Here is a 26,223-nt window from a genome sequence, read left to right as displayed (position 1 = left end):
GTGTCATTTTGGACAGCCACAGAAGTAATGTAGGAGAAGGTATCTGATCCATCTACAGTAGTCTGATAGGCCGTGTAGCTTCCTTTCTTCTGACTGGTTGCAATAAGTGCATGTATTCTTTTTCTTGCAATGGGAGACAACATGCCCAAACTCCTTACATTCATAGCACTGTACTTTAGAGAAGTCCTTCCCTTTCGGTTTTGTTGCCAGGAAGACAGTATCAATGTTGGAATCTTTACTCCCATCAAGAGTGGTCTATGTAGCAAATCTAGTTTTAGCTCTCAGAAGAATAGTATCTAAGGGTCTAAATCTGAAAGTACAATAATTACATTAAAAGGTATATTGGTATTGGTGAACTTTTCTTTCCTCTAAACTCTGAATGCAGAGAATGTTGTTTTGAATTCTAAATTATGAAAATTATCAAATATCCATTTTGACCTCATATATGAGAAGTTTTGTTTGTCTTTTTTGGGGGTATCATTAGAAAACAAAAAGTTGTCTGATTGCACTTTAAGAGATAAGAGGAAACGAACAACCATTTTTCTCTTACAGTTAAAAGATTCCTCTTAAGAGATAAGAGTTAAGAGGAAACAAACAGGCCCTAAGTCAGAAAGTATTCCTTTGCTCAGGACATTAGATCTGTCAACTTCAAACTCAGGCCTGAGATGCATTAGAAAATGCATAATCTTCTATCAAAGTGTTTCTTCATATACTTCATCCAACAGTCCAACGGATCCTTTCCCATGTATACTAACTCATACTCTATCCAGAGGTTAATAAACCCTGCATAGTATTCCTGGACTTTCCTTTCTCTCTGATAATGAGAAGATGTCAACCTCTATCTGGTACTGTCTAGAGGTGTTCGATTGCTGATAAACTTTCTCAAGGTACTCGTACATCTCATGGGCAGTCTTGTACCCTCTCATAGGGATTGCCATGTCAGTTTTGACTGATCCTTGGATCCATGATGCAATTTTTGCATTGTCAATCTTCCACTGATTAAGATCCTTAATATCTGAATCATCAGGTTTAGCTACAGAACCATCCAGATATCCTCAAAGACCCTTGACTTTGACATGGAATTGAAAGTTAAACTTCCATAAAGCATAGTTTGTGACATTGAATTTAATAGGAAGAACCTCCATCATTTCTGATGCCATTGAAGGACAAAAGACAGCAATGCACACTTCCAAGAAATCAATAAAATTCGAACCAGAGGATAGAATTCAGCCAAGGTCCAAAAAAGGTAACTGTAGTATTCTGCCAAACTGAAAAGTGGATCAAAACCCTTCAAAATCAAAATTGATGCAAACCAAACCAAAAGGATTCAGTAGATCTGCTCTGGACGAAACTAGATCTAAGATTTCAGGCTGATCTGATGTCTCTACAAGGAGATCCAAGAAGAAGGAGAAATCTGATGACGCAACAGTCCAGAGAAATGATCTATAAAGTTCAGATCTGAAGCTTCTCTAGGAAGAAGATTCAAAGACACTCAGAGAGTTCTTGAGACAACAGAAACAGAGATGATTGAAAAGATACTATATGCAGATCAGATCATGACCTGCTGTGATACCATGTCAGAGTCAAGTCAAAATGGCAGAAATAGAAGAGAGAAAAGAACAAACAGTTTGGTGGGTGTGTCACCTTGTGACTGTCGACACCCTAAAAAAGATCTTTATATTAAAGAAAGAAAAAGGACAAATCTGCCCTTAGTGTACAAAAGAAAGAGTACAGAAAATGGATGTACAACAAAAGAAGTAAAAGCACAGAAATAGCCCTGAGGCTAGATCTTCTCACTTTCTCTACAAAAGCAACAACAACAATTTACTTTTTTTGTTTTTTTCTCACTTCAAACATGTTTTTTCAGATAAGTAGCGCTTCCTTATTTTGTAATGATTTTTTTATTTGTTGTTTTTGTTCTTTCATAATTTTGGATGATTAAAACTAGGCAAGCAAACTGCAAGCTACTAATCCTCGTAGTTTGACCTTCAATTAACATCTCAAAATATTTGTTGTTCTCCATTTAGCAACTGATGATAATGCAGTTTTACCAAATTTCTTGCTAGAATATTTTGGTTAGCTTCATCTAAATTTTGAAATTTTAAAAAATAAAGCTCCTCAAAAGTACAAATCTATATTCATAATAATTCATTTGGTGATGAGAAACCTGATTGCACTAATTTGTTGTAGATTTTTTGTTGGTATATCGCCATTGTCTTTGTAAGGATATTACTAATACTTGGACCTTGTCTTTTAAAAGTTTAAGAGGAGAAAAAATCTCAGTAAAGTAAAAAACATATGAGGTTAATAAAGAAATTTAGCATGTAAAAAGAACACATTTTCATAGCAAGAATAGTTGTGCTGTCCTGCTTAAAACAGGATGATCATATGGCCCCATTGACTTCATCTCAGATACTTTGATAAAAAGTTAATTTACCTGCATCAGGATCAAAGCAACAGCCTCACCAGCAGGAGCAAGGTAGCCAAATTGTGCGGGAAATAAAGTTGCCAAAATTACCACAGTTGTTGTTATACATGGAAGGCTACCTCCTTGAATTGCAAATAATTTTGTCAGATAAGTGCCAGTTTTGCAGATGAAGAACGCCATGGCAAGAGCAGTAACAGTTTGTAGTACAGGGAGCTTGTTTCTGGCCTCAGACTTCGTATCCATCAGACCAGCTACCAACATTAAGAAGTTTTATCAGAAAATATCATTAAAAATGTCCTCTTTTATCATAATTTTTAATCAGAAATTACAGATCACACTATTAACTTTTGAAAAAGGTATCTGGTTATCAAGATTTTCAAATAACATAATCAGATCATTTTATAGTAACACGAGCAACAGCCTTATGCCTAAATAGGTTTAATACCCAAAACAGGTATATCATTGCACCAAAAAATATCAAGCAGCTAACAACCAAAACAGGAAGAAGTTTAATGCATTGAAAAATGTAAAGGGATAATACTTTCAGCAACCTATAAACATATCTAATCACTAAGAATTTGAAGTACATCATAGATGGAGACATTGGTGGAAATATGACCAAAGAACAGTTAAATGTGCACACACACACACACATAGAGAGAGAGAGAGAGAGAGACCAACATTCATGATGCACCTTAGTTGATCTCAGACTTTCAGGAGGTATTTTAGATGATAGCGCAAAGAGTAATGTAAAATATACAGCACAGACAACATTGTCCACAGCTAGTCCAGCAGCCAAAACTGAGGGAGTAATGCCAAGAGCCTCCGAAATAGCAACATAGTTAACAGCTACAGAAAATCAAGGACAAAACTCCATTGTTAGTCACAAAGAACATACGAAAAATAACTATTCAATCAAACCATCCAAGAAACCAAGACATGTAAGCAAAAACATTAAAAGTGAACCACCAAAAATCATTAAAATCCAGGAAGAATCCAAAGAATACAAAAATACGGCTCAAATTTATCTAATAGAATATTCAGGACCTCAGATTTAGCCCACCCACCACCAAACACTTTAATTTACAAGATAGCTAAAAAGAACAAACTGAACCTATTTACTCAGAGAAAGACAGAAAAATAAATTATCAAAATGCTCTTAGAATTTAGTCAATATAGTTCTTTAACATGACAAAACCATATTTCCCATGTCAAACTGGAAAGAGAAATACAACTTAGATATAATGAAATCACTTTGTATCTAATGAGGGTTGATGGTTGAGATTTCTGGAAGGTAATACAGATGATGCCATACTGACCTATTAAACAGGCATGGCTCAGGTAGCAGAGTCTAGGAACCGAAACCCAGAAAATATAGAAGCAAATAACACAGGACCCAAAGTAGCCTTGCAAAATATGGGAATCAAGTTCCTTGAAGATGTGCATGTGCAATCATAGTGCTGCTTTTTCTTTTTGGTCCATAACTTGATTCCAGAGCTTTTTCATGGCCTGCTCAACCTACTATGGTTATCATGTAGGTTACATGGGCGATGTGGTACATGTGGAACAGATCCTATATGATGAGTTACCACTCACCTTGGAAGCCCCTTCGAGGGTGGCTTAACCTCCTGAAACAGAAAATGTGTGTGTGTGTGTGGGGGGGGGGGGGGAGAGGGGAAAGGTAGGAAGAAAATGACTCAGAGAGAGATGAAAGGGATATTCATTCACGCCACTTATTCCATGATCAGGGCCTTATATAGCTGGCCTACATGTATGCAATCATGGAGAGAATATCTTCAGGTGGTAGTGTAACTAACTCTGGGAGGCTCTGAGTGTAACTAACTCTAGGAGGCTCTGCTGTGTGTCACGCTAGCCTCTCTGTCTTCTAGTGAAATGCTGTTTGGTGGTGGCCTGCTCCACTCCTACAGTTGGGTTCGAAGGGAGTGTTTGGGTCCCAACAATTCCTCCCCCCTTAGCATTGACCTTGCCCTCAAGGTCTAGGTTTAGAAACCTCTCGTTCAGCCTCAGATAAGGTTCCCAAATGGCATCATCTGGAGGAAGCCCAGCCCATTCTACCTTGGCTTCTGGCACAACCTGACCACCTCGACGAACCCAACGGAAATCCACAATTCTGATAGGCTCCGTGTCAATGTCCCCTTCTTCAATGAATTGGGGCAAGTTGGGTGAGACAGGTATATGATTTCCCACCGCCTTCTTAAGAAGTAAGATGTGAAACACTGGATGAAGCTTTGAGGTTGCAGGGAGGTCCAACCGATAAGCATCAAGGCCCACTCTCTCCAGAACCTTATAAGGCCCATAATACCTGGGTACTAGTTTGTGCCAAGCCCATCTTACTACCGAGATCTGGCAGTAAGGTTGGAGCTTAAGGTAAACGAAGTCACCCACCTGAAATTCTAATGGGCGGTGGTGAGTGTCATAGCGGGCCTTCATTCGCTGTTGGGCTTTTGTCAAGTTGGACTTAAGCAATCTAAGAATCTCGTCTCTAACAAGCAGACGGGTCTCTACTTCTGCCACCTTGGATGACCCATATTTATAAGGTAATATAGGAGGAGGTTCTCTGCCATATAGAGCTTTGAAGGGTGTCATTCCAGCAGCCGACTGATAAGTCAAATTGTACCAGTACTCTGCCCATGGAAGCCAGTGAGCCCACTGTCGAGGCTTTTCCCCTATGAAACATCTAAGGTAGGCTTCCAAGCAACGATTAAGAACTTCAGTCTGCCCATCAGTCTGCGGGTGATAACTCGTGGAGAGGTGCAGTTGGGTTCCTTGCAACCGAAAATATTCCTTCTAGAAAGAACTCAGGAAAGTAGGGTCCCGATCTGAGACAATGGATCTTGGGGTTCCATGCAGCTTGGCGACGTCCCTGATGAAGATGTCAGCCACCATTACTACAATGTAAGGGTGAGGTAATGCAGAGAAATGGTTGTACTTGGTGAGACAGTCAACCACTACCATGATAACCTCCTTTCCTGCAGAACGAGGAAGACCCAAGATGAAGTCCATGGAAATGTCTTCCCACACTTGATCTGGAATCTTAAGGGGTTGTAGAAGGCTAGCAGGAGACTGTGACGAGTATTTCTGTTGTTGGAAGGTTTGGCATTCGAATACATAGTGCAATACATCCTTATGCATTCCTACCCAATGATAGTGACTGTTGAGCCTCTTTAGGGTCCGTAGCACCCTTGAGTGCCCTCTGAAGGCGGAGTCATTAAACGACCTTAGCAGTTCAGCTTTGTGGGCCGAATTCTGGGCAACAACAAACCGACCCCTAAAGAAAAGATCAGGCCCCACAACTTGGTAACCAGCAACTTGTGAAGGGTCTCGCCTCCACTTATCTCTAATGACCTACAACTGCGGATTAGACCTGGCTTCTTGCAGTATAGCTTCAAACAAAGGGATGTTGGGCTGAGAGCAGGTCAGATGGGCTAACTCTTCTACTCGTGACAAGGCATCAGCTACTTTGTTTGCAGGCACCAACTTATATTCTATGAGGTAGTCAAAGCCCATCAGTTTACTAAGCCATTTTTGCTGCTCCGAGGTGTGCACCCTTTGCTCTGCTATGTACTTCAAACTTCGTTGGTTTGTCCTTATAACAAATTGGCGTCCCAATAGGTATGCATGCCACTTTTGCACTACCATTACCACAGCCATCATTTCTTTGACATAAGTGGACTAATTTTGGTGAGCTGTTGAGAGAGCCTTGCTGAAATAAGCAATGGGCTGCCCCTTCTACATCAAGACGGCCCCTACTCCTACACCCGACGCATCACATTCTATTTCAAAGGGCTAAGAGAAGTCTGGAAGAATGAGGACTGGAGGGCTAGAAACTGCTGTCTTCAAATCTTCAAAAGCCCATTGGGCTTTATCAGTCCAACTGAAGGAATCCTTCTTTAATAGACCCGTTAGAGGGGCAGCCATAAGCCCATACCCCTTAATGAAGCGCCTATAATATTCGGTAAGCCCAAGAAAACCCCACAGAGCCTTTACAGTAGTGGGCTTGGGCCACTTCTGGATGGCATCTACCTTTTCTGGGTCTGCCATGACCCAACCTGCTGCAACCACATGGCCTAAGTATTGAATTTGTCCTTGTCCAAATGAACACTTTGTCATTTTGGCATGTAACTGGTGCCACTTCTGGATGGCGTCTACTTTTTCTGGGTCTGCCATGACCCGACCTGCTACAACCACATGGCTTAAGTATTGAATTTGTCCTTGTTCAAAGGAACACTGTCATTTTGTCTTGTAAGTGGTGCCCCCTTAGAGTTGTGAGGGTGAGTTTCAGATGTTCCATATGTGTGTCCCAATCCCTGCTGTACACCAAAATATCATTGAAAAACACCAGAATAAATCGCCTTAGGAATGGCCTGAAGATATCATTCATGAGGGCCTGAAAGGTGGAGGGGGCGTTGGTGAGTCCAAAAGGCATAACCAAAAACTCATAATGGCCATCGTGGGTCCTAAAGGCCGTCTTGTGGATGTCGGCCTGGTGGACCCGAATCTAATGATACCCGGACCGCATGTCTAATTTGGAGAACACTCGTGCCTCTCCTAACTCATCTAGTAGTTCATCAATGAGGGGTATAGGAAACTTGTCCTTCACGGTAATCTGATTCAAGGCCCGGTAATCTACGCAAAAGCGCCAACTACCATCCTTCTTCTTCACTAAGAGTACAGGAGATGAAAAAGGGCTGGTGCTGGTCTGTATATGCCCTTTTTCCAATAGTTCTCTCACTGCCTTTTCAATTTCCAGCTTCTAAAAGTAAGGGTATCTATATGGCCTCACATTGGCCGGTTTAGAACCGGGTAAGAGAGGTATTTGATGATCATGAGCCCGGGGTGGAGATAATTGGTTCGGCTCCTTGAATACATCGCCAAACTAATCGAGTATCGATCGTAAGGCCTCGTATTGGCTTCTGTGGGGTGAACACAGCCCTGGCTGTCCAGAATTGGGGTTGTGTGCCAAATGCCTAGGGGTCTGTTTGATTGTTGAGAAAATTAGACTGAGAAAGGATGGGATGAGAAATGTTGGGATGAGAAGAGGAAAATTTATTTTCTCAGTTAGTTATAATGTGTTTGTTTGTTGAGAAAATTTTTGTGAGAAAATCCACTTTCTAGTGTTTGTTTTGCAAGAAAATTTATAGGAGAAAAATCATGCTAAACTATAAAAATGCATGTAATTTATTTTTGTGACAACTTGCACCCCCCAAATGTTGGGATGACAAGTTGCTTGCTCTCAAATGTTTCAACAGAATTTACATGTGCATAACCAAATCTCTACATTCAACCATCAGCAACTCCCTGCAGGTTATTTTTTCCTTTCTCTTTTCCATAAATCATTATCTGCAGTTCCTAATGAAGATATGTGCTCTTTGAGAGAGTATCCAGTAAAAGAAGAATCAATTACCTCCGTGGAATAAGGGGACAAGATGAGAAAATGGGAGAATATATTTGTTGTTATGGTGATTCTATATGTTCCATAACCTGTTTGTTGAACAAAGTTAGTTATTTACCTTGGGATCCAAAAGTCTATTTTGAGTTGCTCCCACTGTCATGTTTCTTTAAATGAATTAATTTTCTGTTATCTTCATTCTTCCTTTTCTATGCTAAAAGTTGCAATTTTCTAATTGACTTTGCAACCATTGAGGCCATTCAAAGCATAGATTCATACATGAGCAAGTTCAATATGATGAGATGATGAAGCTGCCTCAGAAAAATTCATCCTTTCCATGAGGATAACTGAGACTACATTTGTGCGATTGTACTTTTTAAAATGTGATCAGAAAGTGCCAATGTAGGAAATAAGTCTATCCACAATTTTTAATAATAAATAAGTTTGCAATCTAGAAGTGAGGATAACTGAGACCACATTTGTGCAATTATACTTTTTAAAATGTGATCAGAAAGTGCCAATGCAGGAAGCAAGCCTGTCCACAATTCCTAGTAGTAAATAAATCTATGTTCAATCTGACATTGTTACTTCCCTTTGGCTTCTCTGCCTAAAAACAGCAGCCTCCAGAAGACCTATGGAAAGTGGCAATTGAAAAGAGTTGGTTTCTTCCTCTTGTAAGGAGTTTCTCATAATAGTTTATGGGCCTCTCCAAATTATTTTTGGTGGTGCTCACAATGCAATCTGAGTTCAGAAAAGAAATATTCATTTTTCTTATATGAGAAAGAAGATATGTTTCAATTTTTCACTCCATTGAAGTAGATAAGTATCATATCTTTGCCTTGGGTCCAAAGGAGCTTTGCTTTATTGAACAGGGAGATATTTGCATAAGTTGGAACCACCGTAGGAAACAGAGAAAATACTGTAATAGTCTTATAGAGATGAACTCCCCTCTAGGATGCTAATGGATATTTAAGCTCAATGTTGACAAGAATTTGTTTGTGAATCTGAGTTCAGCATATGTGTTGGACCCATTTTTGTGAATATGCATGTGGGTTGGTGATGAGCTTGTTAATCTTATTATTTCCCACATTCAGAGATGTAAATGAAGCCACAACAAAAGCTTCCAGGAATACTCTGCTCCTTTGTTATGTCTCCTGTTTCAACTTTCAATTCAAGGATAACTCTTAAGTTCCATTATATGGGTAAGGAAATTTAACCAGCCAGAGTAGAAGACCAGCTAGTAGGTACACTGAGAATATGAAGCAATCAAAGTGTAGATTGGGATCACACTACCCCATGTTATTGCTAGTACATCTTTAGAGAATATCGTTACCATAACTATAATTTTGGTAGGTTAACTGAATCTGGGACACAGGTGACTGCAAATGAGCATAGCTGCCTGCAGAAGAGGAAAGGAGCATATGAAAAGGAAAATATCAACTAGGTGCAAGAACTCATACAAATTGGGTATGAAATTGGAATGTCACACTTTCTGATTTTCAATTACATTACTCACATATAGGATGAAGAGAATAAAATCTAGCTCGCTATTAGCGCTGTCATGAAAAATAACAGGATGCCAATGACAAGACAATTAAATAAGAAATTATTATTTAATGTGTAGTGTAGAGAATTTCAGACTTAGTTATGGCAGGTAGGAAACCAAAACCAGTAGTAGGAAGATGACACGTTAAAATGATCACAACTCATTGTAGTTAACAAAATACCACAAGTTTCGAGTCCATCAACTTATAATTCACTTAATAAATGTCGTCCTATCACATTGAAAGCAAGCTATACCCCATCATCTGTGAAGAGAGGCAAGCACAGGGAAGAATTGAGATGCCTTATACCAGTGGAAGCCTTACTGACAATCACAATCTTATCATTATCAATTTATAATCAAATAGCTTAGTTAATATTCCCTGGAAAACCAAAGATTTCTCCAATCTCCATATGTAAATACCTCTACATAGTTTCTGAAAAAAGTTTTGCCATTAGTGAAGAAGAGCCATAAATTTTAAAGACAAAGAAACAAACATATCCAATAGGGCCAGGGGGTTTCAGAATAAGGAAGCCATTAAGGATTCATTCTTCAATTACAACAGAAGGGTGCAGATTATAAATTCCCAGAGAGTAATAGTACATGATTGCGAAGTACTGGAAGCACACATTAACAAAAGAAAAATGAAAAGAAAAAAAAAAGAAAAACATCAATATGGATTAAAGGACCAGAATCAAATGGTAAAGTAAAATAGATAGAGCTAGTTAGGGTATATCTAACTACTGTCTGAATGAAGAAGATGTCTAATCGAAATGTGGGTGAAATTAAGAAACTGTCTGCACAGGGTACCTATCAATGCAATCTTCCCAGGGATCCTTGGGAGAAGGCTTTACATGGCAAAGAGCTTCCCAGACAGCACTGTTACACTTGAAACCACTTCCGAATGCAATCTGCCACACACGGTGGCCCTTGGGCATCCTCCCCTTGGCCTCTGTGTAGGCCAACTCATACCAAATGGAGCTTGACAATGTATTGCCGAAATGGTGGAGGGACATCCGAGAAGCCTCAACACGTACCGGCATCAGCTGTAGGTTCTCCAGTTCATCAATCACAGCCCTTCCTCCAGCATGTATGCAGAAATGATCGAAAGCCAGCTTGAAGTCCGGAATGTATGGCTTCACCTTTGCATTGAGCAGCTTCTTCGCCACTAGAGTTGCAAAGAAGAGAAGCTGCTCACTAATTGGGAGGACAAGAGGACCGAGGGTGGTAATGTTGGTCTTCAAAGCTCCTCCGGCAATTGCCCGAGAAATTTTCTTAGCTTTTTCTTTTCTCACCGGGGTCGCACTGTTTTGGTGCGACCCCACTCACTTAATTTTGGGATCCCGCGTCCCTCTTGTTTCTCATCCCAAAACACTGTTTACCAGTAAACAAACACAAGATAGGAAGAATAATTCGGGAATATTCCCTTTTCTCATTCCTTTCTCAGCAATCAAACAAACCCTAAGTGTATAAATATGGGTTGGGCAGCATCCTTGGAGGCCCGTTTCATGGAGGCTAAAGTGTCACCTTGTGGACTAGGGGGCCGCACCCCTTGTAAATGACAAGTCTGGCCATCCTGGTGAAAATCCATTGTCATTTTGGCCCAATCACATAAAGCAGGGCCCAGGCCACGCAACCAATGAATCCCCAAAATAATATCAGCCCCCGAGAAATCCAATGGGTGGAGATCCACCACAAAATTATGGCCCTATATGAGGATTTTTTCCTTCTTACATACACCATTACACGACATCTAACTCCCATTAGCCACATGGATTGAAAAGAGAGGAGTGGGTTGTATAGTCATACCTAGCTGCTTAGCCAAACGGCAAGTGATGAAATTCAGGGTAGAGCCACTGTCAATCAGAATCATCACGGTCCAGCCCACCAATCTTCCTTCTACGCGCATGGACTGAAGAGAGTTGAGACCCATGAGAGCGTGTAAGGAGATCTCAGCCCCGCCAAGTTCTGGTCCGTCTGGAATCAGTTCACGATCATTTAAGTGCTTTGGGTTTGTCTCTTCCGACTCTTCCTTTATCTGTAGGAGAAACACCCGCTAGACCCGGCATTTATGGCCCGGTCCAAACTTATCATCACAGTTATAGCAAAGGCCTTTCTCGCGTTGAGCTTGCATCTCAGCCCATGAGAGACGTTTGAAGGGCATAGTGGGCCGGGGCAATATGGGCTTCTGATGATCCCCAACTGGTTTCATGGGCTGCTGATCGACCCATGGAGGAGTCCTCAAATTCAGGTAGGTCGGTTTGCTAGCTCTACAACAGTTGTCGATTCTTTCTTCTTGTAGGCAATCCAATCCCACCGCAGCCATGACAATCGTCGGGCGGAGAGCCCTCACCTCCAGATGGATATCCTCTCTAAGACCTCCCACAAAACATCCTACTAAGGCTTTCTCTGGCCAGCCATGTACCCTGGTCGCCATCCGCTTGAACTCGAGCTGGAACTCTGTTACCATTCCAGTCTGCTTCAACCGAGTGATAAGCTCGTCATAGTCCACAAACGTCGTCGGCCCAAAGCAGATGCACAAAGCTTCAGTGAACTCCGCCCAAGTTACCTGGGGATGATTCTGGCGATACCACTGGAGCCATAGAATCGCGTCTCCTTCTAGATGAATGGAGGCGATGGTGACACGCTAGTGTGCGGGAATTTCGTGGTATTCGAAATACCTTTCTGCTTGGAAGATCCAAAATGGGATCTCCACTGGAATAGTTGGGAAAGTTGATCTTAGTGACTTTTCCGGTGGGGTAAAACATTGTTCTTTGGCTACTGGAAGCAGAGGCTTCCGCTCCTACTGGGTGACTGGTCTCGCCGGGCAGTTGATGAGAGGCGAAACTGGAGACGACCACCTTGAGTTCCTTGAGTTCGTATAAAACCTGGTGGAATCCATCCACGGTAGTGGAACGTGTCTATGGCATCGTGAAGCTTGGGATTTGGATAGCCTGGCTCCGATACCAATCTGATGAGTTACCGCTCACCTCAGAAGCCCCTTCGAGGGTGGCTAAACCTCCTAAAACAGAAGATGGGAGGGGGAGAGAGGGGAAAGGTAGAAAGAAAATGACTCAGAGAGAGATGAAAGGGATATTCATTCACGCCACCTATTACATGATCAGGGCCTTATATAGCTGGCCTACATGTATGCAATCATAGAGAGAATATATTCTGGTGGCAGTGTAAGTAACTCTAGGAGGCTCTGAGTGTAACTAACTCTGGGAGGCTCTATCGCGTGTGACGCTAGCCTCTCTGTCTTCTAGTGAAATGCTGTTTGGTGGTGGCCTGCTCCACTCCTACAATTGGGTTCGGAGGGAGTGTTTGGGTCCCAACACTATATCGCCACACTTGGGGAAATGTAAAGAATGAATTCCCTTGGTTGTAAGTAATCTGAGCATCAATGAGAGCTTTCCATCATTCTTTAACATCTTTATAGAAAATAAGATCAAATGCATAAAACTCTTGTTTTTCCATTATTGAGCATGATCTGAATACTCATCTTGGTGTATGAACTCATAAAAGTTACTTACAAACTTAAGAAAGAAAACCAAACCTTCTAAAGAAGGTAATTGTCATATTCCTTCAAAATATTATGTTAGAGACAATCATCCTTATTCTCCACTTCAAGTTCTGTCAAAGAAAGAAACTTCAGGCTAGGACTTGTGGAGAGAGAGAGAGAGAGAGAGAGAGATTCACTTTCTTTCCACCTGTATAAAGAACTACATCTGACCCTTCAGCAAAATTATATCCCTTCAACAAAAAAAGGAAAAAAGAAAAAGAAAAAACATGTAATAGAGATGTTTTGGATCACCTTAAAGAAAACAAACCTTACCCTTTTACAATTGGGCCTATATCTAAAATTTGTGGTCTATAAGAAAGTAAACTTCCAAAATGGCAAAAGCACCTTGAATATCAATCAGCAGACATAAAGCATAATGTCTTTGCGATAGTAACACTGTAATAGAGATACATGATGAACTGAAAAATGCATAGCAGATAATTCCCAGTGCTGCATCACATAGAGATACAACAATGGCAGGTCTGTGCACATTAATAACTTAATAGAATTCAAATGCCAGTGCTGCATCACACGACAAAGCTTTGAACCTGTGCTTGACTCAACCCAGTTATGTCAAATCCTTCTTGGAAGCTTGGTGGGTGAAAGGGCTAAATAATAAAAGAAAGATCGTCTGAGCTTCTATTCCAACTGCAATCATTTGGTTGACAGAAAGAAACAAGAGGTTCTTTGCGAATAAGTTTTCTTGGGAGGAGATTTTAAAGAAAGTGGATATCTGTGAAAAAGGCTTCCCTGCATGTTACTATCCATGCTTTCTTAGATATATATAATCTGTTTGAAGTGTAATTGGGAAGCACCTGCATGGTCCTTTTATTTTCCTTCTGTCATGTGCTATTCTTTCTGCTGGCTATATAAAATCTGCTTTGAAGTTCCTCACTGTATTAATGGGATGGCCCATCCTCTCTGGATTGTATCTTGTATTCCTAACTTTTATCAATAAATTATCTAGCCTTCAAAAAAAATGCCAATGCTGCTTTACATTATGTTTGTTAGATGTTGCTATGCACAAAAGAATGAAAAAGCATATCCTGAAAAATACCTCCACCAATATAACTGCCCATGAGGGCAGATGCAATCTTCCAACTATCTTGACCAAGTGATCGCATGGGCACCATTAGATATGCCACTAATGTTCCAAATGTTGTAGCAACTGCGGCAACACAAGAATAAATTAACAAATAAAACCACCTAAACAAGAAATAATGACAACAAAATGACAAGCAGATGCTCTAACCTTGGATATGCATAGAAATAGCAATATCCACCTAAAAGGAAAATATAAGGCTGATTCACATTTCACATATATCATCTTGGTAACAAAAATGTGCAAGTTTTGCAGGGATTTACCCCGCTGACAAATTATTTCCATAAATTTCTCCATGAATTCAGGCAAATCACCTTGACCCAGGTGGGTCACCCTAAAATTTTTCATTAGACTCCTACTGTGAGGCTTTCTGAACACTTAACGACAACACCAATAACTTGTCAGCTTCATTATTAATTGGAATACCTTCAAAACAAAAAGTGGTGATGCAGTATGTAGAATTGGTGACCACTAGCATATAGTGGAAAGATCCTATTAGTTAATTTTCAGACATCCAAATTTATAAGAAAAATTTGTTCAGTGTCATTCAATAGGCCCGTGGCATCTCGACCACTTAATATGGAATTTCAAAACCAAGATTTATAATTGTAACCTCAAGATCATCACTAAATAACAGCTCATTACTCCTGTTCACCTAAGTGATTTACAAATTGAGTGGCTATGGTTATGAAGTCACAAACAAGCATAGCCTGCTCCTCTTTCATGAAGTTTAAGAAGTTCATTTCGTGGCCGCATCACTTTCTTAGGCTATTTAGAAGAAACCAAGAATACATGAGTGGAAGAAAAAAGTACTGGGTGTATTGCACTAAATTAGGGAATAAAACAACCAAGGTTATGCTTATGTATCTGAAGATACCATTTCAAGGTACAAGGGCACATGACTAAGAATGTGCATACCTTTCCAGACCTACATAGTTTCTGAGCTCCAAATGTCAACCATCACCAAGCATGTGGAGCACCATAGTTGTAAAAGGGTAGCTTTCAAGTATCAATCTTTTTATGGAAAGAATGCAGAAGAAAAATAAGGAGATCTATGGCAGCATCTGTCCTATTCTGCCACAACGAGGAAAGAATGGCTTCTTCAGGGTTGTGTAGCCACATTTTCCTGCCAAAGATTTGGACAAAGATCTCTATGATTTCATTTTCATATATTGCCTACCTTTGTGTTATGGTGAATGGTTTTTGTAGTAGTCATTAGGCTGTCCAGGTATGATCATTTTGCACCCTAGACTGTCCAAGCATGCTCAAGGGTGGAACTACATGCATTTGAGTGGGGTAGATTGACCCCATTGAAGTCCAAAAGAAGCATGAAATTCATGTATTATTTCAGGCTTTTCAGCCCATTTTCCCATATTGACCCCAGTAGAATTAAATGAAAATATGAGTGTGGGGTTAATTTAGGCATTTTATTTGGACTTTAGACTACATATATAAAGAGCCTGTTTGGTAGGGCTTATGTGGTGATTGAGCTGCATTGACAGAGCTGCTTTCAAGAAGCTACCTATGATAGCTTCACCGGAAAGTTGATTGTTGGCCCATATAAGCCTATTTTCAGCTTTCCGGATTTAACCAAACAGGGCTTCACTATTTTCTGGGTTTCTTGGCTCATACAATGCCAGAAGTCACTGTGTGTCCCAAACGGCCACAGAGTCCTCCAATGAGTTGCAACTTGGGCAGTTGAAAATGTAATAATAATAACAATGCCACTTCGGTCCCCGAACTTTAAAACACAACAATTCAGCACCCGAACTTTAAAACGCAGCAATTCAGTACCCGAACTTTCAAAACGTGCCAATCCAGTACCTGCCGCTTAACCAGCCATTAACCAGCTGTTAAGTGACATTTGAAAAGACAAAAATGTCCTTCGAGTGTCATCTAATTTTCTTTATTAACCATCTAAACATTGACAAAAAAATGAACAGTCCCAAATCCTTTTCTCTGCCACTCAAGAAAGTTGGGGTCACGTCTCAGTGGGCATTCTGGTGGACGTGACCCCAACTTTCTTGAATAGAAGAGGCAAGGATTTGGGACTGTTCATTTTTTGTCAATGTTTGGATGGTTCATAAAGAAAATTAGATGTCACTTGAAGGGCATTTGTGTCTTTTCAATTGCCACTTAACGGCTGGTTAGCAGCTGGTTAATGGTAGGTACTAAATTGACATGTTTTGAAAGTTCAGGGACCAAAGTGGCACTAGACCCAAAGTACAGGGTACTAATCGGGAATTTAATAATAATAATAATAATAAATACATTTTGAGTTTTTGACATTTATGAAACTTAAGTTATTGTATGACCCCACTAGAAAAAACTCCTGGCTATGCCGCTAAGCATGCTTATTTTGCATCCATCTCATCCTTATGGCCAAAGGATGACAGAAGGAACTTTAAAACATCACTATGTCATATCATCTGTATTTACTATTTAGTTCTTTGCACTATAATTGTATAAATCTGTTTTAAAGTTCCTCATTGTATTGGTAGGATGGCACAAGACTTTAGCAGCATCAAACTCTAGGATTGTGAAGTGCAACAACTGCGCTGAAATATAGTGGCTCGTGCAGTAGACTCATATGCCACCCGAGGATACCACATAGGAGACCTGGTGCTCAATGAAAGATGAATTTATGACCCCCAATCCTGAGGACACAGGCTGATGTCATAGCATGAAGAATGTTACGTCACTTGCTTATTTATGGTTTAGAGTTAAGTTAACCGTAAACCCCATTACAAGTGTAATTGGTTAGGAAGAAAATTACTTAGGCGTTGAGATGGTGAGGGTTTAATTTGGTATTCTCAAGCTGGATTTTATCTTTGCATAATGTTATATGTACATCCATCATCTGTTCTGGAAGAGCTCATATAAGATACAACCTTCTATGGTGAGCACCCTGTTTTCTCAATTAAGAACTTTGCGGATCATTATCCTTATGATGAGCACCCTGTTTTCCAAATTCAGTTTAAGATACAACCTACTATGGTGTTTAACTTGGAGCATATGACAAATGACAGCTTGCTTTTTATCTTCTCTGTGTATGAATATGTGCAGCAACAAGTCATCAAGCTAAATTCAAACAGACATTTTATTTGGTACAAACTTTCAGTTATACCAAACCACAATTTTCCAAGCACATAACTCCCAATTTGTCATTTCAAGAAAAAAAAAAAAAAAAAAAGAAAAGAAAACGATAACACAGTGATGCTTTGAACAAGTTAATGAGTAGAAAAGAGAAGGGAATTGAAATGTAAACTAGTATGACCTGATCCAAGCAAGAAAGCCAAGAGCAATGTTCCTGTTGAGTGTATCACACGACGCAAGTCCGCTCTAAACAGCAATAACGGAATAGCCATGGGGAGCAGATACTCCATCACTATCGAATAAGCTGGAGATTCGTAAGGTATGATTCCGAGATTACTAGCCGCAAGCCCAACCAGTATGCTCACCAGGGCAGCACTCAATGTGCTCCCCACTTTGGTCTTCTCGGACCTTCAATCCCATAATCCCAATCCCCCAAGAAATTGAAGAAAATCAAACAAATAGGAAGAGTAAGAACCCCAGACATACAATCGGGTGAATATTTCAACAGAGATTACCAGATACCGAAGGCGCCCGTGGCAAAGAGAGCTGTCCATGTTCCCCATTGGTCTTGAGGGGAAATGAGAGGAAAGTTCAACTGGGCTCTGATCGTTGCACATCGACTTGAGTAGGGGACCCTGGTAATGATGAGAGGTGAGAGGATGTTATTCTTTTTCCTTCGAAATGGCTGGTGAGAGATAGAAGAGCTTGTCGAGGGAATTGAGACCGCTGGAAGACAATGGCGGGAAAGGTGGATTGATTTTTGCGATATCCATAACGACTGTGGAGAGAGAGACGCACATAGGAACGATAGAGGAGAGGCCATTAATGGTGGAAGGGTCGGTTGTGACTTGTGAACTGCCAGCGTGCAAAGTGCAGACTGCTATGTACTGTTCATGTAGTGTATGGATTGTGGATGGATTAATGGTTCTCGAATGGGTGCGAGCAGCTTTGAGACTTGTGAGTGGAACTGCAAACGGATCGAATCGAATCGGATAATAGGTTTTCGGTTTTCTGCTCAAAAGAACGTAATCGGATATATCCATACAGGCACATAATTTGATTCCCGTGATTCCGTCCCCTATATTCGAATTCAAATCGAACCTTTTCATCGGATTCATAAGGATCCGAATCGAATCCGAATTGCAATCGAATATTCAATAATATAAATAAGGGTTCATAGATTTTTCCTATAAAAAATTAAAGAAAAATCTATGATACTACAAAGACATGTTATGGACTTTCTCACCAATGACATCCCATTTGCTGCTCACAAACTCCCTACATGCACATGCACATCTCAGCATGTATTGGGAATATCTCCCGAAATTGTTAATGGAAGATGTTCACATGGTTGAGATATGCTGGAGGGCGTTTCGTGGGGCGCCCTCTATGAGGTGCAGATGTGAACTTCTCATCACTACCACCTGATTGGCCGCATCTTTTATGATGTAGTTGATTAGTTGTAAATTTTTCTGGCATCATAATTGAATTCATAAATTAAATTAAAAATACAGTAAATATTATATCTCAAGAACAAAACAAATTAGTAAAAATACATCATTCAAATGAACTTTATAAATAAATACAATAAATTTTAAACATATATGAACATATATATTCAAAATAAATCGAATTGAATAATATCAAATTGAAAAGGGATGAATTCATATTTGTAATCCAATTATAAATGGAGTAAGTCAGATTCAAATTTGAACACAATCAGATACTATTTGCTGTCCTACTTGAGAGTTGTCCATTGATGAACACGCAATTAGAATCGGATAAAACCCGAGTCTGATTAAAATGTATTATACCTATGTGTATATGTAAATGTAATTTATCTATATAAATATTTTATATAGAATTATAATTTATAAATTTGATGTTTTATATTTATATATCTTTATTATGTAAATTATATAGATAATTTTTTTAACATTTTGAATTTTTTTATTTTCAATAACAATAAAAACAAAGAGATTTTTACATTGTACTTCACCTCAGAATTTTGATTTGAACTACAGACCTACAACAATTCAAAATTATAAACAGTTCTGCCTATAACACCCATACCCATGAATTCGCATAAACTCGAATTTTGAACTGTCGTTGATTCAGACAGTTGGACCGTTTAGCATGGAAAACTATTCAATCAACTCGAATTTTGTGAAAAACCATTGACTTGAGCAGTGACCCAATGACCTGTTAAACCTAGAAAATGATTTTTGACATTTTTTTATTATTATTATTTTTTTAAATTGCAATAGGGCATCCATTTAGACCAGATGGTCGAACCGTTGGTCTGAAAACCAGTTGCTAAAATGGTATTCTAGGTTAGTTTCTAAAACATTATTGATATAGAGGAAAGAGAAAGGCCAAGAGTTGTCTCACCTCAATGCTTTCCTCTTCCTCTCATTATTCACACAAGCAATTGTTCATTTTTAAATTAGATTATTAAGAATATAAAAAGTCAAATAAAACCCTTTTAGGTCTTAACTCTTAACTTCACACAAGCAATTGTTCGTTAAGGTTGTGTTTGGTTTGAAGGAAAAGATAAGGAAAGGAAAAAAATGTAGGAAAATTTTTACAAACCTTGTATAAATTTCCCTGCCTTTCCCTTCTTTTCCCTGATTTTTCCTTCAAACCAAACACAGCCTAAATTCTTTGTTTTCTCTTAAACATGTCTGAATTCCTTTATTCTTATATCAAAATCAAATTTGCCAACCCAAACCTAATCAAATATTTAACCCTATGCATTGCCACTTGCTCCCATATTAAAATTTAAAACCAAAGACTATGAATTCTGCTCTTAGTTGTCATGCACAATAAACAATTGAACAATCACTTCCCGTTCGTTTACAGTTGTGCAATGAGAGGTCCAACTCTCATTGGTTTGTTTTCAAATGTGCTTTTCTTTCTGGTGGATGAAGCTGGAATTATATTAAACAACGTATATGGTATCGGCACTGGTAGACTTTGTGAATTAAACAAGCCGGCATCTCCATTACTTGCATCTAATTGTAATAAAATTCATTAATTACTTTGTTTCGTAGTCACAAGAATTTATGAAAATGATGTCCAACCAAAATTGCTATGCAATTGCTAAATATTTAGACCCAATTCACAGAATTGCCTTCTTTAAACAATCAATTGGAGCACAAAAGTAGATGAGTAAAATAAAATCGATAATTCAGGATACTTTGTCAAAATAAATTAAAAAATAAAATATTTAGAAGGCAGGTCCCATGCCCATTTTGCATTCTAAGTACAAAATTACATGTAAGCATGGGAGTTTTTCTTTTTTGAAAGTCAAAGGCTAAACTTCATTGATAAAGCTCAGATTACAAGAAAGAGACTCAACAAAAAATACTAAACGATTCAAAATGCACATCACTTAGAAACAACTAGTAGACTTAACAACAACATTAAAGTAAAAAAGAAAACAAATAATTAAAAACCCACTAGACACAACAAATGAGACTAAATAAGCTAAGCACCAGGAGTGTCATCGAGCAAGACCTCTGCAAGCTTTGATAAAGAATCAAGCAAACGCCAAGATAGAAAAGTTATAGAACCTCCAACAAAGATTGCAAAGTCAATGAAAACTCGAAAAACAATGAAGAACCGAAGACAGATTAAAACTAAAAACACAAAAAAAAAGACACTTAAAACAAAACACAAACACTTTTGAACTTAATCAATTGGGTGGATGAGGACCCTCATAGATTAATAAAACCACCCACATGTGCTCATGGTAGTTTGGCAATGACAACAGCTGATCAGCGAAAAAATCAAACTCCACAATTTGGATGCTACCTTGCCAACCCAACCCACCACAAATAAAACTGAAATGCCAATCCAATCCAAAGCCAAAAATTTTGAAGCAAATTGGAAATATTCCAAAAAAAGAAAAAAAGATTGCTCCCTTAAATGCCTTCTTAATCATGTCATTAATTTTAAGCATGGAAGCACAAAAGGCTCCTGACTGGCGACAGACAAGGCACTTGAGAAAAGGAAGATGAAGGGATCCCAGGGGGGCAATCCCGGCGGGAGCACTCCGATGCTTAAGTTAGAACTGAGAGGGAGCAAGAACAACAAGAATAGCAAAATGAAGGCTAAGAGGGTAGATGCGCAATTACCTCCTCCCCATTGGGGGTTAAGGCCCTTATATACTAGTGTCCTGATGAACCAGGTACAACCGCCACTAATCCTTCTGTTTGTAGCCGTTACTTGTCAGACCTGAGGTGGCGGGCACAGGTAACCGTTGCAGTGTATGGCCCTGTCAGATAAGAGACATTTTGCAGGCACGACGCCGCCTAACGAGAGACGTGGGTGCAGTCTGCGGATTCGACGAGTACGGTTGTCAAGTAGGAGATCCTTCCATGATTCGCTAAGTTATTCTCGTACCGAGTTGCCTTGTGCCGAGCTGCCTTTCATCGAGCTACTGGTATTATAACAAGGTGCTTCTGCCCGAGGTGGACTCTTGAGCTCGCCTTAGCTTTGAGAACGTGCTTATCCCGGGGTGCCCTTAGCCCGAGATGCCTCACGACTTAGGAGGATCCTAGTTCGGAGTGCTTGTTTGGAAGGATCGGAGCTCGGAGGTCAGAGTTCGGGGTACTCGGAGGAGTGCCTTGCAGCCGAGCTGCCAAGTCGGACCTTGGTGGAGTCGTCATGTCGAGTTGTCACTTAGGCCGAGTCACGTCCACGTGTCTCCCCATCATGAGGTCGGGTTGAATCACCCTCCATCAATTGCCCCCCACTCCCCGTGCTAGGTGACTTGACCCAGTGCGGGGAGTTCACGGTGTGACGGGTGGATTCGTCCCGAGATTCAGGCTGCCAAGTCAAACGGTTCACCGGCCTAGACCAGTGCGCTGCTCGGCTCAATCAAAGATAACCCAGGTCATGAATAGTTCACACGCGGACTTCACGCGATTTATAAACTCTGCTGATGCCAAAAAATGCGCTAAACCGATTTCACCTCGGGGGTCGCGCAACTAGTTTTCTTGAGAGACGTCAGATCGTCTTGATCTTGACCGTTGATTTCTGGACATAGCGGCTATAAATAGGGGGAAACCCCGTCATATTCTCCGCCATAAGTTAACAAGCTCTCGCCTGGAGGTCGTGGCAAAGTTCTCTAGCTCGGGTTTCCCAGTTCGTCAATCTTCCTAGCTCGGTCTTCTTCCCTTGGTGAGTCTCAGCCTCTTCTTCAGTTCAGTTTTTTCAGTCTTTTGCTTTCGTAGTTAGCTTCCCTAGTCCTTGGTAGTCCTTTAGCTCGGTCCGTAGCTATGTCAGACCATAGCTTCGACTTCCTAGATGAGCCCAAGCCCAAGGTGGGTACCTCGGTCTACATAAGCGTCCCAGAGGCGCATTCCACTTGCGAGGTGCGGGAGACCTCGAGTAACCCAGCGCCTGCCCCTACCTCGGTGTCTGTCTCTAGCCGGATCAAAATGCCAGATCGGTTCAGTCCTTCTACCATGACGGTAGACAAGCTCAAGGGCTTGATAGATCGATACTATCTCCCCAAAGAATACTCCTACAACCTCCCCACGGGCAACTCCCCATGGGAACATGGTCGCGATGAGATCGTAATCTTCAGGGAGCAGCTCGTGGTCGGGCTCCGTCTCCCTTTGCACCCTTTAATCGTTGAAGTACTAAATCACTTCGATGTAACCATAGATCAACTCCATCTGAACTCCATTCGGAATGTGGTTGGGACAATCTCCCTCTATTCTAACTTTGCCCTCCCACTTGGCCTTAACATTTTTTTTGCAGTCCTATCCATAAAAAAGAATGCATCTAGCGTTCTCCCCAAGTACAGGCGAACTTACTACTTGTCCCCCTGCCCGGGCTTCAAGCTGCTTCATAACCTTCCTAGCAAAATCTCGGCCTGGAAACGAGATTATTTCGTAGTTCGGAGCCCTGGGGTGGCCTTTCCCTACCCATTGGAGGGTGGTCGTTCAAGACTTCGGCACTACCCTGGACAAGGATACAAGAGAGATTATTCATTCGTGGGCGGAGCTCGGCTTTGACTACAAGGACTTTATTGCTGAGAAGAAGCTCATTGAGGTCGGTCTGAGCCTCGGTAGGTCGCTTTGTCTTAGAGTTGGTGTTTTCTTTGGTATTTTCTTCTTAGTAGTACCACTGACGCCGAACTCTGGTACAAGTCCTATGGAGCGTCTCAGTGCCGAGAAGTTGTTCAGCAAAATGAAGAAGAGATAGAAGCAAGGTGCTAAAAGAACTCACATCGAGTCCCCTCGGGCTCCTACCCCAGAGCCCGAGCAACCCGCTCAGGTTCCTCTGGTGATCATCGTGGAGGAATTGGAGGTCCCTCCCCCTCAAGAGCCTGAAACCATCGCAGAGGCTACTATAGCGAAGCCTGCTACCATGGAGCCCGGTACTGAGATGGTCGTTTCCACTTCGAGGAGCGGGAGGCAACTCGGAGCATCCTGAACCCCAAGAGCAGCCTCCGAAAGAGCAAGGGGGCTACTTATGCTGAGAAGGTTTCTGAGTGGGCTGATCTCACACCCGCCCAGCTCGGAGCTCAGGCGGCTACCCAGTCTATGGTGGTAAGTATCATGATACTTAGAAACTTTTTGCGATTTGTTGCCTTACCGGTGCTAACTAGTTTTCTTTTGGCAGGTGAACTCCGCCATCCATGCCCTCATCCTCCAACCCAATAGAAGCTTAAAACGAGCTCTAGCCGCTAAAGAGTCAGCTCACATGGCCCATACTGACCTGAAGCTAGCTCGTGGTCAGATTCACCGTTTGGAGAGCGATGCTACTTCTCAGAAAAATTTTATTCAAGTGTTGATGTCTGAGAAGGAGGAACTGCAGCGCGTAAGGGAGGGACTTCTAGGCAAGAAGGAAGGGCTAATGCTGAAGGTAGAGAAGCTCGAGGCGGACAAAGTGACCTTGGAGCGCGAGGTGGAGAACCTGAAGGCCGACATCAAGGAGCGGACTGAAATCCTTGCCGGTGCCTTAGACGAAGCTAAGGTCAAGGCTGTTCAGGATTATGTTCGGTCAAAGGAGTTCAATGTTGTGGTGGTGAAGGCCTACCGTAAAGGTTTCAAACTTAGCCGGTGGTTAATAAAGTGCGAATACCTGCAAGTTGACGTGAGCGCGATCACCACCTTGCGGATCACGGGAGAGGTTACCGCATTAGCCGCTAAGGACACGGACTCCAAACCAAAGGGTGATGACGACGAGGTTACCACCGACCAGGCCGGCGCTTCAGGGGCTCCGAACAAGGGGGATGCACCCGAGTAGTTTGTACTGAGCCTGCGAGCTCAATTTCCTTCTTTGTATTGGGCCTGCAAGCTCAGTTTTCTTCTCTTTTGTACTGGACACATTTTGTAATGATTTCTGTAATGAACTGTTTTGCAATGAAGGATACTCTTTGCTAAGTGTTTGTGCAATTTATCTTTGCTGGACTGATTGTCTTGCCCCGAGCTGTCAAGGTAGTTAAATTTTCGAAGGTGTTCCTTAACCGTTATCACCCCAAATTGTCTCCCAACACTTAGTAGAGGTGATGTTATAGGGTACACCGAGGTGAGTGACAGTAGGGTATATGACCGACCTGTCCCCATCTGGGTTAAGTGGACACCGGTTATCCCTACCGAGTTCAACCCGTGATACGCCAGGGCGAGCCGTGCACCGTAGGGTATATACCCGTGCTGCCTGCGCCTTGAACATTAAGAGTACTTGGCCTATGCCATTGAGGCGACTGGGTCTTTCGTAGTGCCGAGGTCTTCTTGTTAGCTCGGTGCCTTGGCCCTTAGGCTAGGGGAGCGACTTGTGGTCCGCTCTCCTAGAGTTTGCCCCTGCCAAAGAGGTCTTATGATGCCGAGGTCTTTCTTCAACTCGACGACTTGGCACTTAGCTTGAGGGAGCGACTGATAGTCCGCTCCTAAAATTCGCCCATGCCGAAGAGGCGACTGGGTCTTATAATGCCAAGGTCTTTCTTCAGCTCGGCAACTTGGCACTTAGGCTAGAGGAGTGACTAATAGTCCACCCAATTTGGAAATTTATAGGTAATATTGCCTCAGGTTGACAATATTCCATGCCCGAGGTGCTTGTTTCCCTTATATGGTTTCGAGCTTGTACGTTCCTTCCCCAAGCACCCATTTTACTCGGTAGGGTCCTTCCCAATTTGGCTCGAGCTTACCAACACTGGGCTCAGGCACCATAACTTTATGAAGGACCAGGTCTTCTATGCAGAGGTTCCGCTTTTTGACCACGGCGTTATAGTACCAAGCTACCCTCTGCTGGTAGGCCGCAGTCCTAATATATGCGAGGTCCCGTACCTCGTCAAGCAGGTCGAGGTTGGTGCGTAGCTCGTCTTCCTTTGCCTTATCATCGTACACTTCTAGTCGTAGCATAGGGACTTCGATCTATGTCGGGATAACTGCCTCAGTGTTGTAAGTGAGGTTGAAGGCTCCTGTCATAGTCTTCACTGTGGTCCGGTAGGCCCATAGCACACTGGCAGCTCGTCTGCCCATAATCCCTTAGCTTGGTCCAGGTGTGCTTTCAGTCCGCGGAGAATGGCTCTGTTCGTGACTTCTGCTTGGCCATTTGCTTGAGGATGTGCTACCGAGGTGAAGTTTTGCCGTATCCCTATGTCTTTGCACTAATTTTGGAATTTGATGTCTTCAAACTGTTTGCCATTGTCGGAGATCAGTACTCGGGGTAGTCCGAAACGGCATACTATGTTCCTCTAGAAGAAGTTTTACACATTCCGAGTTGTAATCATCGCGAGAGGTTCAGCTTCCACCCACTTGGTAAAATAGTCGACTGCCACCACTAAGAACCTTCTCTACCCTGTCGCTGGCGGGAATGGTCCGAGTATGTCAGTTCCCCACTATGCAAAGGGCCACGGATTGGTGAGATATTTCAGATCAGTGGTGGGTTGGTGGTGGATGTTGGCATGCTTCTGACACTTGTCACATCTTCAGACAAGGTTGATTGCATCTGCCTTCATCATTGGCCAATAATACCCCTGTCGTAGAGCTTTTTGGGCGAGAGCTCTGCCCCCCAAGTGTCTACCACACAGGCCCCCATGAGTGTCGTGGAGCACGAGCTCGGC

The 26,223-nt window shown here is 41.6% G+C and overlaps 1 protein-coding gene across 1 annotated transcript in view; it reads right to left on the bottom strand.

Annotated features, from left to right (window-relative positions):
- The window catches only part of LOC148879849 (uncharacterized), a 28,877-nt gene extending 10,772 nt beyond the window's left edge, over window positions 1-18,105 (bottom strand). The window contains exons 1-5 of the mRNA XM_088961556.1: window positions 17,657-18,105; window positions 17,323-17,549; window positions 14,001-14,111; window positions 3,110-3,277; window positions 2,438-2,679 (exon numbers count right to left, since the gene is read on the bottom strand). Coding sequence (XP_088817682.1) covers window positions 2,438-2,679; window positions 3,110-3,277; window positions 14,001-14,111; window positions 17,323-17,549; window positions 17,657-17,964 — 1,056 coding nt within the window. The 5' untranslated portion in view covers window positions 17,965-18,105. The remainder of the gene's footprint in view (window positions 1-2,437; window positions 2,680-3,109; window positions 3,278-14,000; window positions 14,112-17,322; window positions 17,550-17,656) is intronic.
- Window positions 18,106-26,223: the final 8,118 nt, after the last annotated feature.

Source organism: Nelumbo lutea, chromosome 1, assembly GCF_056320005.1.
Source record: "Nelumbo lutea isolate HS-2025 chromosome 1, American lotus-T2T, whole genome shotgun sequence".
NCBI lineage: Eukaryota > Viridiplantae > Streptophyta > Magnoliopsida > Proteales > Nelumbonaceae > Nelumbo > Nelumbo lutea.
The sequence above is the reverse complement of the archived record's forward strand: the minus strand, read 5'-3'. Positions and strand labels throughout refer to the sequence as shown.